Source organism: Manis pentadactyla, chromosome 7 (genome assembly GCF_030020395.1).
Source record: "Manis pentadactyla isolate mManPen7 chromosome 7, mManPen7.hap1, whole genome shotgun sequence".
Taxonomy (NCBI): Eukaryota; Metazoa; Chordata; class Mammalia; order Pholidota; family Manidae; genus Manis; species Manis pentadactyla.
In genome coordinates, this window is record NC_080025.1 from 144,223,725 (window position 1) to 144,237,288 (window position 13,564).

General features: G+C 45.8%; 1 protein-coding gene across 9 annotated transcripts in view; it reads right to left on the reverse strand.

The window, feature by feature from the left end:
* Window positions 1-7,594: 7,594 nt before the first annotated feature.
* The window catches only part of PRKAG2 (protein kinase AMP-activated non-catalytic subunit gamma 2), a 266,756-nt gene continuing 260,786 nt past the window's right edge, over window positions 7,595-13,564 (reverse strand). For all 9 annotated transcript variants that reach the window (XM_036899693.2, XM_036899688.2, XM_036899691.2 and 6 more), the window contains 2 exons: window positions 11,631-11,724; window positions 7,595-8,733 (listed from right to left, as the gene is read on the reverse strand). In XM_036899693.2, the coding sequence (XP_036755588.1) occupies window positions 8,702-8,733; window positions 11,631-11,724 (126 nt within the window). In that variant the 3' untranslated portion in view covers window positions 7,595-8,701. The remainder of the gene's footprint in view (window positions 8,734-11,630; window positions 11,725-13,564) is intronic.

Below are 13,564 nucleotides of genomic sequence, written 5' to 3' on the forward strand. Positions count from 1 at the left end.
AGAAAATTAAAGCTGAGTCTGATCAAGCCCCAAGTCTAACGACAGGGATAGAGGAACATGCTAAGTGACACCCTGTGAAAACATCAGCAGTCTAGAATGTGGGACTATCTACAGGATGAATGTCCTGATTTCTTCATGTAAGTGACGTGTGAGGGGGGGAGGGGAAAGGTAGAGAACTACAGATTAAGAGACCTGAGAGAGAAATCAATCTCATCCAATGTGTGGATCTTGTTTTAATCCTTATTTGACTGCACCAAATATGGGTTACATTGGGGATGTTTGACGATGGAGAGTATTATATGACATTAAGGGGTTTTTGTTAATTTTGTTCAGTTGGGATAATGGCATGATAGATTTTTTTTAAAAGATCCATCTGTTTGAGATAGTGCTGAAATATCCAAAAATTCCAAATAATAGAAGAGGAAAATGGAATTAGAAAATGAAGTGGTATGAGAAAAAAAAAATCTAAACAAAAGGAGGGAAAAAGAAATATGAGACCATGCAAATAAAAAACACAAAATAAACACTAAATACAAATATATCAGTAATTCTAACAAATGGACCTAAATAGTCTAAAGACAAAAATTGACATATTTAAAAAAATTATCCATATGATTACAAGACACATCTAAAACATAATTATACAGAAATATTGAAAGTAAAAATTGGGAAAAGATATACTGAATACTGACCAAAAGAAAATTTGTATTGTTGTATTGATGTAAAACAAAACAGGTTGTAAAACCATTACTATGGATGGAGAGTTTCTAAATAATTATAAAAGGCTAATTCACCAGGAACATATCACAATCCTAAACTTTTATGTAACCAGTAACATTCTATACATGCAAAATATATTAAGCAAAACTTGACAGAACTACAAGGAGAAATTGAAACCATATAGGAAATTTTAATACTTTTCTCTAAGTAATTGATAGGTAAAATGGTTTTTAAAAATCTGTAAGGACAAAAGATATGAACAGTAGAATTAACAAACTTGTTTATTAAATGTTCGTTATTAATGTTTGTTAGTAAGACCACCTATGGGACATTGCTCTCAACAAAGGAGAAGAAATACATATTCTTTTCAAGCACATATGAGCCACTTGTGAAAACTGACCATCTAATAGGTCATAAAGCAAGTCTCAACAAATTTCCAAGAATTTCTCATACTGACTGAATGACTCATGTTCTCATTCTCTGACCACAATGCCATTAAGTTAGAACTCAATAACAAAAACACAGAAAGAGAACCCCATACATTTGGGAGACAGCAAACACTTCTACATATTTCATGGGTCAAAAAGAAATTAGAAAATATTTAAACTGATAATAAAAATGCTACAAATAAACACTACAAATCAAAGCTTACAAGATGCTATAAGAGGAAAAATCTTAACCTTAAATGCTTTCATTAGAACAAACAAACAAAAAAGCTGAACATTAATGTTTAGTGACCTATATAAGTTAGGATAAGAATAGAATAAACTCAAGGAAAGCAGAATGAAGGAAAATAATATAAAAACTTAAACACTGGCAACAAAGTAAAACATTGATTATGGAAAATTGACAAGCATCTGGGTGGGCACAAGTCTAGAAAAGTCATTGGTCCAGACTGAAGCAGGAAGACGGCACAGCCCAGGAGTGACGTCTCCGAGAAAAAGGAAAGAGGGGTTACCTCTTGGCGGGAAGATGAGCATTTCTTGCTGAGAGTTTGGAGGTGAGTTAATGACAGATGATGGAAAACTAAGCAAATGAAGACATGACAGCTGGGGTCAGCTACGGCAGCATGTGGGGTCGTGCAAGGAGGAGTAGGGCCCGGGGTTGGTGGTGTCAGGGCCTGGACGTTGGGATCGGGCTGGACAAGGAGGGCAGGAGCGGGAGGGGCAGATGGTGAGGGACTCTGTGGGCCCCTCGGGACCCCGAGCAAAGGGCCAGGGGCAGGGGATGGGCAGTGGGTTCCTTCACTGGGTGACCCCCCCCTGGGAATGGTGGTGGCTGGGCAGAGGGCATGGGGCTGCTGCTGGGGCTCCTGCAGGGGAGGCCACGTCCCTGTCACTTTCCCTCCCACAAGCTGTGCTCCCTGCTCACTTTCACTGTCATTCTAGTTTCACGAACAGAGGTGAGGAGCACTCATTTTCCAAGGCAATTTGCAAATAACAGAAGAGAGTACACACTGTTCTCTTTTAAAAACTGTTTACACTTCTTAATACCAGTTTCAAAAGAAAAAGAATTTGGGTCAACCAACTTAAAGCATAATAAATAGAACTTTCAGGTGCATAAATATAACGACCAAATCTCAATTATTCAACACTAAGTGTTGTGTTAAGATATCTGAAATCTATAATGTGGTTACTTTTGAGGGACAACTTTCCTTTCGATGAGTTAACAGTAGTAGCATGCCCTATTTCTAATGAATGCATTTCAGGGTACCAGAAAATGAATGTCACCATTTGAAAAAAAATCTTGTGTCTGCTTTTTTATTCTCAGCAATGTCTTTCCTATCACTTATTTTAATTTTAATGTCTAGGTTAAGTTCACATTATTTTAAAAGGAAAGTGAACTTTGCTTTTAGAAAAGTTTTTGTAAAGCTTTAAAAACTTTTCATTATGGGACATACTCAGTACCTAGCTTTGTCACACTCATCAGTCTGCCTCTGTGGTCACCTGGCCTTCTCTCTGTGAGTCTGTCTCTGTGTCCCTCTCCTCTTCTCATAAGGACACCAATCAGCTTAGCATGCCCTATTCCAGTGTGACCTCATCGGAACTTCATGACATTTGCAAAGACCCTATTTCCAAATAAGGTCACATTTACAGGTCCTGGGGGTGAGGAGTCTAGCAAATCCTTTTGGGGGACATAATCCATAATTCAACCCACAATAGCCATTTAGAACTGGGATTAAGAGCAGGCGCTTTGGAATCAGACAGGCCTGTTATCAAGTCCCAAAGCCCTCACATTTGAAGCGGTACAAACTTGGCCAAGTTAACATTTCTGGGCTAATAAAGACGACCTCATGATGTTGTGTGAGGATTAGAAATGAGAATGTGTGCAGAGCGCTTAGCAGAGCGCCTGGCAGGAAACAGCGCCTAGCGGTGTGTATCTCTTCCTCCCCCTTCTATGCCTTTGCATCATTCATATTGGCAGTAATTATTAATAGAACGTGGTGAAAACAAGCCTCATCAAGAAGGTGAGATTTCAGCCAGACTTGAAGGTGGTGAGGGAGCAGCTGAGCTGGAATCTAGGAGAGGATTCCAGCGAGAGAAAACAGCTGGAGCAAAATTCTCAAGACCCATGGATATTGCTCTACTTTTTGACTTTTTGTTCTCCCAATACTGGAATATAGACTCCTGAGCACAGGGGCTGCTTGTATCCACAGATGTGGCCCAGGCCCCTAGAATAGTGCCTTGGCCCGTGTTCTGTGCAGGGTAATAGCTGCTAAATTAATAAGTGAATATTGAAACCCAACTGATTGGGATTAAACTCCCATCTTCAATGCTGTTCCAGAAAGTAAGGGGCTGACGTGTGCCGGGGGCCCTGCCCGAGTCCCCACCTTCCAGGCTGGACACCTCCCGTCCAGAGACCACCCCCCTGCCCCCTGCCCTCACCTGACACCTCCGGGCAGGGCCTGTCCCAGGGGCTGCTGTTCCAACAGTGTTGTTCTTTTTTTTTTTTTTTTAAGTTTCTGGAAATTGTTTAGCTGGCGTAAAGAAGACAAGGGGCAAAGAAAGGTGGTGTACGGGAATTCTCAACATACCACGGGACGGCCGCCTCCGGGTTTTCCGGTGTCCAGGAGCGAACGCCCAGGATCCTCGGCTCCTTCGTGGCGGTGGGAGGGCTGTCCCGGGGCGCGCACCTCTCTGGGCCTCCCAGCTCCCATCGTGAAGCATCGCAGTGTCCGAGCAGGTGCTGGGGTCCTTCCTCCGTAGCCCTTCGGAGGGCCGAGAGCTTGTCCGTGGGTTCCCTCGGCGGCCACACCCTCCGGCGCCCTGTCCCGGGAGGGCAGCCCTTCCTTCTGCCCTCGGGTGCTGTGGCAGGGTGCCCGGGCCTCCATGCCCCTCCTCTGATACGGGCCCTGTGTGTAGGAAGGGGGCCAGGCTCTCGCCCCCAGAAGCCCTCATAGGCACGGCCTTCCGGGACCCCTGGGCGGGTCCTCCCCGCTATGATCTCCGCTGCCAGGACGTCGGGGCCTCGGGGGCAGCAGTCCGAGGTTCCACGTGGTCTCTGCAACTGAGGCGGAGCCCAGAAGCAGCACAGGGCTCGCTCTGGGCACGGGCTTCAGGGGCTCCACGCGGAAGTGGGGAGGGGGCGCCCCGCGGCGGCGCGCGAGCGGCTGGCCCCCGGGGTCGGGAAGCGTTTCCTCCTCAAATGCCCACGGGGACTGGGGTGGGGCAACGCGATCGCTGGAGGGAGGCGGTGGCAGGGGCCAGTGGCCAGTGAGCGCCGGTGACGCGCGGCGGCGCTTCCCCGTATTCTCTGGCCAGGGGCGGCGGGGGAGGGTGAGATGCTCCTGGCGGCGGCGAGTAGGAACGGCTGCGAGACCGACCCTGTCTCCAGTGCACCACAGGCCCGTGCGCCCTAGGGCTCTGCTCCCAAATGAAAGCACGTGACACGGGGCAGGTTTTCCCACGAGGGAAACAATCTTGAAGTCAGAGTGGTGTCCAGCAAGTTGCAGATTCTGATCTTCAAGCGCCATGTAGGTGGAGGTCAGCAGTACTCCAAGCGCAGGGTGTCTGGAGACCTGGGAACCAGATTTTCTCCCCCAACATCAGTGCAAGAGGGAACCCTGGACTGCCGGGAGGGCTGATCACCACTTTGCCGCGCCCTTCCCTGGGCGACATCTGCCCTCCCTGAGGGCTTCAGCCTTGGGGCACGCTCGCTACGGGTTCAGCAAGACCAAGGAATGACAATGGAACGTTCTTGGGGTGAAAGGATTTATACCCCAGCTTTATACTCACATCTGCATCCAGCAGTCTGCAGGTCTGTAGTCCTGATTATTGAAGCCTGTCTCTGCCTCCACCCAGAGCACCGGCAGAGCTCTCCCTGTAGTGACTCGGTCCATAATAGCTCACTGCCCGCAGGTGTGGAAGCAGCACCCCGGAGCAGGCCAGTTACATCATCGAGTAGTCTAGGGGCGGGTGAATTCCCGGTCAGAGGAATGGCCACTTTCCCTGCAGCATCTGAAGTTAGAATTTAATGCAGTACGTTTAGTCCAAGAAATAGAGGCTGTCCACAGTGAGAGGGAGTTTAAGCAGTTTCATGTGAATGTGTTTTCAGCATGTAGACTTAACGTCATGCCAGCTTTGGCCATAGTTTTATTGAAAAACAATTTTGGAGTCTGTTCTAGGTTTCTGTATGAAAATAAAATAACAGTAAATTTTACTTATTTCCCTATAGGTAGAAATTTTCTCCTGAGAGTGCTATTATGCAAAGCAAAATTCCCTTTTGTTGAAAATGCTTGGGAATGAAGTTGTGACAAGGGTTGTATGGACCTATGGAATTCACCTGTGGATTATTTTGATTGTCCCTTTCCCAGAAGGATGGCTTGCTGAGCTTGTCTTCTAAGGACAGGTGGATTCAGTTAGGAGTAACAAATATAACCAAGTTACCCACAAGATTCTAATTGCTGAGGGCAGGGTCTCTAACCCCAACACTACTGACACCGTGGGCTGGATTCTCATTGTCTTGGCGGGGTGGGCATCCCGTGCAGCACAGGATGTGTGCCAGGTAACATACACACCCTGTCTCCTCACCCTCAGTGGTGACAACTAAAAATGTCTCCACTTTGCCAAATGTTCCTTAGGATTGAGAACCAGTGGCTTAACAAGTATGGATAAAGTGAAGGTTCCTGTGGCCAGGATTCTCACCTGGCCCTGGTTGGCTAGCTCACTACACACGTGTGGGCAATGTGTCATTACTGACTATATAAAGAGCTCCGCCCAGTGCTCTGGGCGATATGGTGGCACGGCTGCAAGGCTGCAGGAGAGCAGCCTGGAGACGAGACTGGAGTGGTGGCAGCGAGATGGTGGAGACAGAGACTGAGATGGCTCTGCAGGCAGAGAGGCCCAGAGGCAGAGAACGGCTTGCTGCCTGCAGACTCGCTCTGAGTGGATGGGATTCTAGTGACTGACCTGCGACCGTGGGAATAAAGCCTGGGCAAGACAAGAGGACTGTCTGCTCAGGCGCGTGTTCTCTAAGGAAGTGTTAGGAATGTTATCGGTTCAATAAATTCCTGAGCTTTTGTTAGAGACTAGATGTCTTGCCAATGGGTTTCAGCCCCGGGGAAGTTTACTATAGATTCAATGAGACCAAAGAAATGACAGTGGAACGTTCTTGGGTGAAAGGGTTATACCCCTTTATTCCCATGGTGGCGCTGCCACCACTCTAGCCTCTGCTCTCCTGCAGCCGTGTCACCCAGAGCACCTAGCGGAGATCTTAGAGTCAGTAATGATGTATTGCCCACACGTGTGTAGTCAGTCAACCAGGGCCAGGTGAGAATACTGGCCAAAGGAACCTTCACTTTATCCACAGCAGAACACAAAACAGAATGGACACCCCCCTTTGTGAACCGAGGTGGTGGTGGACGTGCTCTTGCTCTCCTGTCCATCACTCACTCGTTCACAGCAATCCTTGCAGGGGCTGTTGGCTGCCCCATGGTGTGAGGGCCAGAGTCCCCGGCTGGGACACTGCCAAGCCCACTGCCCCAGGGCCCTGCGTGCCTCACAGTGATGACACCTTCAGACACCTGTGGCTCCTCCAGAGCAGGTGCCACAGTGGTTTCTCTCTGAGCCTTTGGCATTTCCCCTTGGGATCCACCTGGCCTCCATCAGTGCTGCAGTGCCTCTTCCCCAGGGGGTGCTGGAAGCCCATTTAGCAGAACCCTGTACTTGCCAGAACAAATGCTCTCTTAGCTCTTTCTTAGTCTGAGGACAAGGGGCTGCTCTGCTCGAGTCCACGTGTGTGACACCTGCAGGTCTACTGCAAACTGGTGTGCCTGACACATGCACGTGGCCTGAAACCCCCAGGAAGTACCCTCGGGGCTGGTCGGAGGCCTGCTGGACATGGTGCCTTGTGGGAAGGGAAGAGGCTGACATTTCTTTGTAAGTGGCCCCAAACGGTTTTCTGAGGCAGAGGACACCACAGGTCATCTGTGTGGTGTGGTCTGTGCCCACTTGTGTGTGCTACACAAATGAGCAGTAGATTGAGAACAGAGAGGCTCGGAGTTTCAAAACTATTGTTTTAGCAGCTTTGTGACTTTTTTCCTCACAAATACTGTCATTAGCCTAAATCACAACCACCACTGTTTGTATGGGGAAAGTGTGCATATGCTTCCTCTCGTAAGTGGCTCACTAGGAAGCAGATAAGTGACATCTCAGCATAAGAAATTCTGCATGACCCTTTTTAATTAAATATGCTCTATTTAACAATGGAGCTATAAAGTTTATGAATCAAATCATTAAGTTTTTTTCTGATGAGGGAGAAAAAGGAGAATTCATGTTCTCCTTTATTTAGGGAGAAACACCTAAGTGGGCAATGCCATGTAGAATCTTAGTATGTGCTGAAATACATGGTATTTTAAAGAACTTGTCTGACAAAATGGTTGATAGTAAGATTTATTTTAATTTTTCAATCTGCAAAAGAACACAAAGAAACAAAAAACCAAACTATACTCATAATATGTATATACAGTGTCAACATCTTCAGAGCACTTACATTAGGAAACACTGTGTTTCTTTTCATCCATATGACAATACTGTATATGCCACAGTAAAATGTACAAAAACAATCGCATCAGCCATCATACAAACATCATGATTTTACATTTCAATACACAAGAAAAAATAGACATCTTCCCGGCACTTTGTTTCCTTACAACTGCTGCCTGTTTCCAGCCTGGCAGGGCAGGTTTCCACACACGCTTGAGAAATGTCAGCTTTTAAAACCTAACAGTGGCTATTTTAGAAGTCATTTCCTTTTCAGAGCCAAACTTAAATGAGGCATTTGCCATTTTAAAATAACAACCAATGGCTTATTAATGGGTGTGGTGAAGTTTAGTCACCAAAAGATGTGTAAAAAATTGCATGAGAGTAAAAATAAAAATAAATAAAGCTGTTGTAAAGCAGTCTTGTTTACATTATAGTTCAGAACACTTAAACATAAAACTGTCATTGAGGTTTTATAAAGCAATTATTTATATTCAAATTGCAACTGGCTGACAAATCTAATGAAAAGAATCTGATTTGGTAAAGGTTCAAAGACTCACACTGCAGGGCAGTGTCATTTCACACACGCGCCCCTGCTGCGGTGGGCAGTAGTGATGACATATCTCTGTGTTGACATAAGGCACTAGATCTGAATATGCCATGCACTTGCCTTATGTCACATAACCTGTTATATACCAGTAATTCTTTGAAATGAAAAATAATAAAAAACTCAGGACACAGTGCACTTTAATGACAGACAGCATTTGAAATCTTTCAGACAAAGGTCTGAAAGCAGTCTTAATGCAAGCCTGAATCTTCAAACACATAAAATCTCTCTTTTATGCTTAATTTCATCATCACTGGGAAAAACACCCATCACTCAACCCCTGATACACATTCTTAGCCATGTTATTCTCTATCGTGGTCAGCGTTCACGAGGCAAGGTGTGACCCACAATGTTTGTTCAAGTTCTCCTACGAGGGCTTCTCCACTCACAGCACTCATTCGGTTTCTCTCGCCTTTTGTTTGGCACCTGTCAGTAGATGGAAAATGAACATTTCAAAGCGACGTAAGGATGTGTTGCACTGCACATGCCCTACCTGGTGGCAGCAATGGCTTTCCACCTGGTGCCTTCTATCTGTGCTCTGCAAGGTCCTAGGGGATGTTACAGAGGCTGTAGGAGACGGACCAGTGGGAATGAGCCTGTGCACCCCAAGCTCTCTGCCCCCACCTCCTGTTACCGCAGCCTGCTTTGAATCTATATTATATATTGTAATTCTGAATATGCAAGACTTAATTTGGAAAAGGGGTCTGATGTTAAAACTTTAAAAGAAACATACACATTTTAGTGAAGGTGCACAGAATTCCCATTGTATGTACAAAAATGTAAAAGAAAAAGCATTGTAACATATTTAAGGATAATCACATATAACACCTACTTGTATCTGGCTAGAACATTCAAAATGCGTTGGTATGGAGGGCTACTTTTTCTCATCACAGCAGCCTCTCCTATTTTCTCATCAGAACAGTAGCAGCCACTAGACTTTTGAAAGACATTAACAATCTATCAGAAAGGGGCTCGGCTGCCTGTGTAGAGTGGCATTGTTTGGACAGGCTGCGTTAAGTTTGACAATGAGCTGCTTGCTGAAGACTTTTTGTTATCCTGAATCCTTAATGGGAAATGGTGTCGTTATCTCATTTAAAGAACGACCCTGGGTACCTTGTCACAGCCGGGTGGATGTCGGCTCCGAATGCCTATACTGATTATTCCATAAAAACCCGCCCAGGAGGGCTTGTCCTGGGTGTGCTGCCTTATCAGGCACAAACAGCTTTTGCTCACATTTCTTATTTCAACTCAAAGTGTCTTTGGAGGGACATAGGGCCTGTGTTTGCCTGCTCATTCTTCAGTTGACAGAATGGAGGCAAAGTGAGGTGAGCAGCTTGCCCACGCTCAGCGATTGGGGGGATTTGGGGATCTGACTAAGCAAGCTAGACCCCCAGTTTGATGCTTACACCATGCTGTCTCCCATGCGTGCGAGCATCTCAGCTGCTGCTGATCTGACGGAGGCAGACCCCGCTTTTTGAGTCCCAGAATTCCCAGGGAGTTCTGTTCCAAATGTTTACTTGTAATCCAGATATTAGGGACACAGAGTACTTCCCTAGATAAACAGCATTTATCCACACAGAATTTATCCCTAGATATAGAATCCCTGTCTGTATAATGTTATTTCTGTGGCAACGCACATTTCATATTCCAGCTTTGGGACAGGCTCTCCCTGCAGATGGGCATTAATGACTTAGGATTTTCGAAATATCAGTCTGGATGGAAAACTTAAACTCACCCATCCTGGTATTCTTATCCTTAAGGTTTGTGACGCCAAAGCGTAGAGAGGATAAAGAACCTGACCTGTTTACTCTGAGCTGGTGATGCACACAAAGTCTTGCCTGAAATTCGGCCTCGGCAAACTGTGTGCCTTGGCCCAGGGCCAGCCGTCTGGAAAAGGGTCTTTTTCTGAAGGTGTCAATTATGTTCCTGTGGGGATGTCTGTCCAGAGCTGGGGGCTTTTCCTAGTGTGCACAAGGAGCCGTATAGCTGTACGTAAACGGAGGCACACTCTCTGGACTGGCCTGCCCTCTGCTCGTCCTGTCCCTGAGGTCCCCCTGCGTGGAACAGAATGGGGCGTGCTCACTGCCGGTGCCCTGGAGCATTTCACTGAAGGAATGTAATGCAATCTGCTTGTTTTTTTGCTCAAAGATATTTGGGTTACTTCCAGTTTTAGGTCATTAAAAGTCATGCTAGGGACAATCTCACACTCAGTCCTTTTATCAGTATTTCATGATTATAAAGATTATTCTTAGTTTCAGATATCTGCAAACAATGCAGGCAGTCCCATCTCTGGACTTTCTGATGCAGTGGGCAGATGTGGGCTGGGGCCCCACAGCGTACATTTCAGACTGTTTCCCCGGGCTGCTCTGCAGCCCCCTGGGAGCCCTGCTCCACTGGGACGGAACCCTGGGGTCTCGCTCAGCGGGTGTGACATGTTTCTTGCTGGTGGTGGGGATTCCTTTAAGGTGGGGGTCTTTAGATCATAGACCAGTTATAAAACTAGTCGTTTATTGATTTCTGAACTCAAGACAAATCAGTACCGCAGTGCACGCATACTGAATGTTTAACTCCTGAGAGTGCAAAGCGTGCGCCGCTCAGCCTGCCACCGTGTCTTGGCCTTGCTCCGTGTGGCCCGAGCCGAGCCGGGCTGTGAGCACTTACAAGGGGTGTGAGGGAGCGATGGGGCGCTGGCAGTCGCAGGACCCCTTCAGGGCGCCGCTCACTGTTAGATGTGGGACACGGGAGAGGCAGCGAGCCCCCTTTGCCCAGCCCCCTCCTCGCCCCTGTGCACCCTGGGGCTGCGGCCTGAGAGCCGGCTCAGAGTGACTCTGCTGGGAGAAGTTTGGCCACCAGGGCTGTGTGGCACGTAACTTCCACACACATCAATGGAAGAAAGTTTGTATTTAGGTCTTTTGATTTACATATTCAAACACCACTAAGCCTTTTTTTTCTTTTTAAGAAACAAGGGTAGATGAGGTGAGAAACCAAAGAATTTCCCTATGTTTTCCAGTCAGTAGTCCTAAAAATAAAGCAGAACTGGAGACCTTAAGCTTTCTTATGGAAAACGTTATGACGAACACGCCAACGAACCTTCAGTCATTCAGGCACCGTTGGGCACTGACAGGATGTGTCTAAGTGAATACTTCCCACACACAGTTGTCTCTCCCCCAGGCAGAACAGTGAAACTTCAAAACCACAGAGAAAATGAAGAGGGTTTACAAAGTGGTGCCCAAGAAGCTATGGTCTGGGGCAGGCGGTGGAGAAGCAGTGGCTGGCTGGCTGCCCCTGGACGCTGTGGCCGAGGGCAGAAATCGGCATCATACCTGCGGGTGTGAGGATCAGGGCCTGCAGAATGTCCGACAGGGAAATGATGCCCACGATACTGTCTGCTTCATTCACTACCACCAGCCGGTGGACCTGCAAACAAGAGAAAAGGCCACAGGAGAAAGTTTGCATTAAAAATTTGAAAATAGATATTAGAAAAAATCTTTCATGTACTATACAATGAATACATCCCACAAATGAGAGAAAAAGGAGTGTACTGACCACCTAGAGGTCTTTGGCTCTGATGTGATGCCATGCTCCTGGGCTTGATCACTTTTAAGAAAAGTCAGCTGGCTATGTTCTGCTGTTCCCAAATTTCAAAATATCGACATATCAAAGACACAGTTCAAAACATGAGGTACAATACAGCTATAATATTCTTACGCATAAGTGCGTTAAAGTTGTTATCTCAGTTTCTAATGATTCTCAGACCCTGTTCCAGATGGGAACGACGTGCAGATGAGCACTACGTTCTTCGCTCTTGGACCAGTTTTTACTGTTTCTTCTCTCCATGAAGTTAATATAACTTCAGAGGATAAAGGAATCACAATAAAGTGAAATAGGTTCTGTTCATGGTTCACTCTCTACTAAAAAGGCTCTTATAAAGGAACGGCTCGTGTTCTGAGGTATCACCATAACAGAGCCTCCTTAAACCAGGAGAGAGAGAACACCATGCCTCTCTGATTTGAAAGTTTTAGAACTGAGGCTTGAGGCAACCACGTGCCATCGGTTTACGGTGGAGAGCCTCCTCTTCACGTGGAACAGTAGCTCCCCCTACCAGGTAGGGGGCACAGGAAGGAGACGGGGCAGGGTGGGGGGAACTGTTTTTATATTTTGTCTCTAGTCATACTGTGCTGGTGAGGCTTCCGACACTGTAGCTTGCTTCAAGTTAAAAAAATCACCTTGTCATCTTATGCCAATCAATATACATTTTTTTTAAAAGTTTCTCTTAAAAAAATCTCACATTCTTTGATAATCCTGTGATATAACACAATTATTACTATAATTATAATGATGGTTTACATCTAGGATCAGAATGCTTTATATTCTATACTAGAGAGATTTCGTTAACATTCAATAATGACAAATAACTATCTTTTGAACTACTAATTGTCAAGGGGAAACCATCTCATCCACAGAATTATACTACACAGAAATGACTACCAAAAATATTTTCTTCTCCTCTGTTGTTGAGTCTAAACTTAAGAATGTTACTTGTCTGAGGTGTTTAAAAGCTAGTGCGATATTTGTCATATAAATACACTGAATCATTGCTGACACCATATACCCTTCTCCTAACAAACTATGTTGAAGCTTAAAACTGGTCTTAAAACCAGTCTTTGTCCTCCAGTGAGGAATCACCTGGTGAAAAATTATTTTAATGAGGAAGAAGGTCAAGATGGATAACCTGAGCTGTTTAATTACATCTATTTATTTTCCTCAGTGACCTATTCCATATTACAGTGACATTTCTACTGCTCACCAGGTGAACTTAAAGGACAAGCCGATTACTTTTTCCTGAGAGTGATGAACACCCAAACAAGAGAGCTCAGGGACACAGCATGCTGCCCTCTCCACGCGCCCCATGCCACCCAGGCCTCTGGCAGCCACAGACGGCACGCTCAGTACTGCAGCATGTGGCTCTCTACACATACACACGTCTACTGGCACGATCATACTATATATGCTGCTGGGCCTTTTCTCTTAGCAATACTTTGTTTTGCTATATCAAATACTCTCCATAAAATGATTTTTAATCATTATAAAGAACTCCATCATATGGATGTCCACTGTCCTTATAAATTAGGATGGAATGCCTTACTTATGTCTGCTTATGATCTTCACAAAGGTATGTAATTCAAAGGACACTAATAAAAACTTAAGACGTGTTCCTAAGCCAGTTAAAACCCTTTGGAAAAGAAGTAGTGACGTA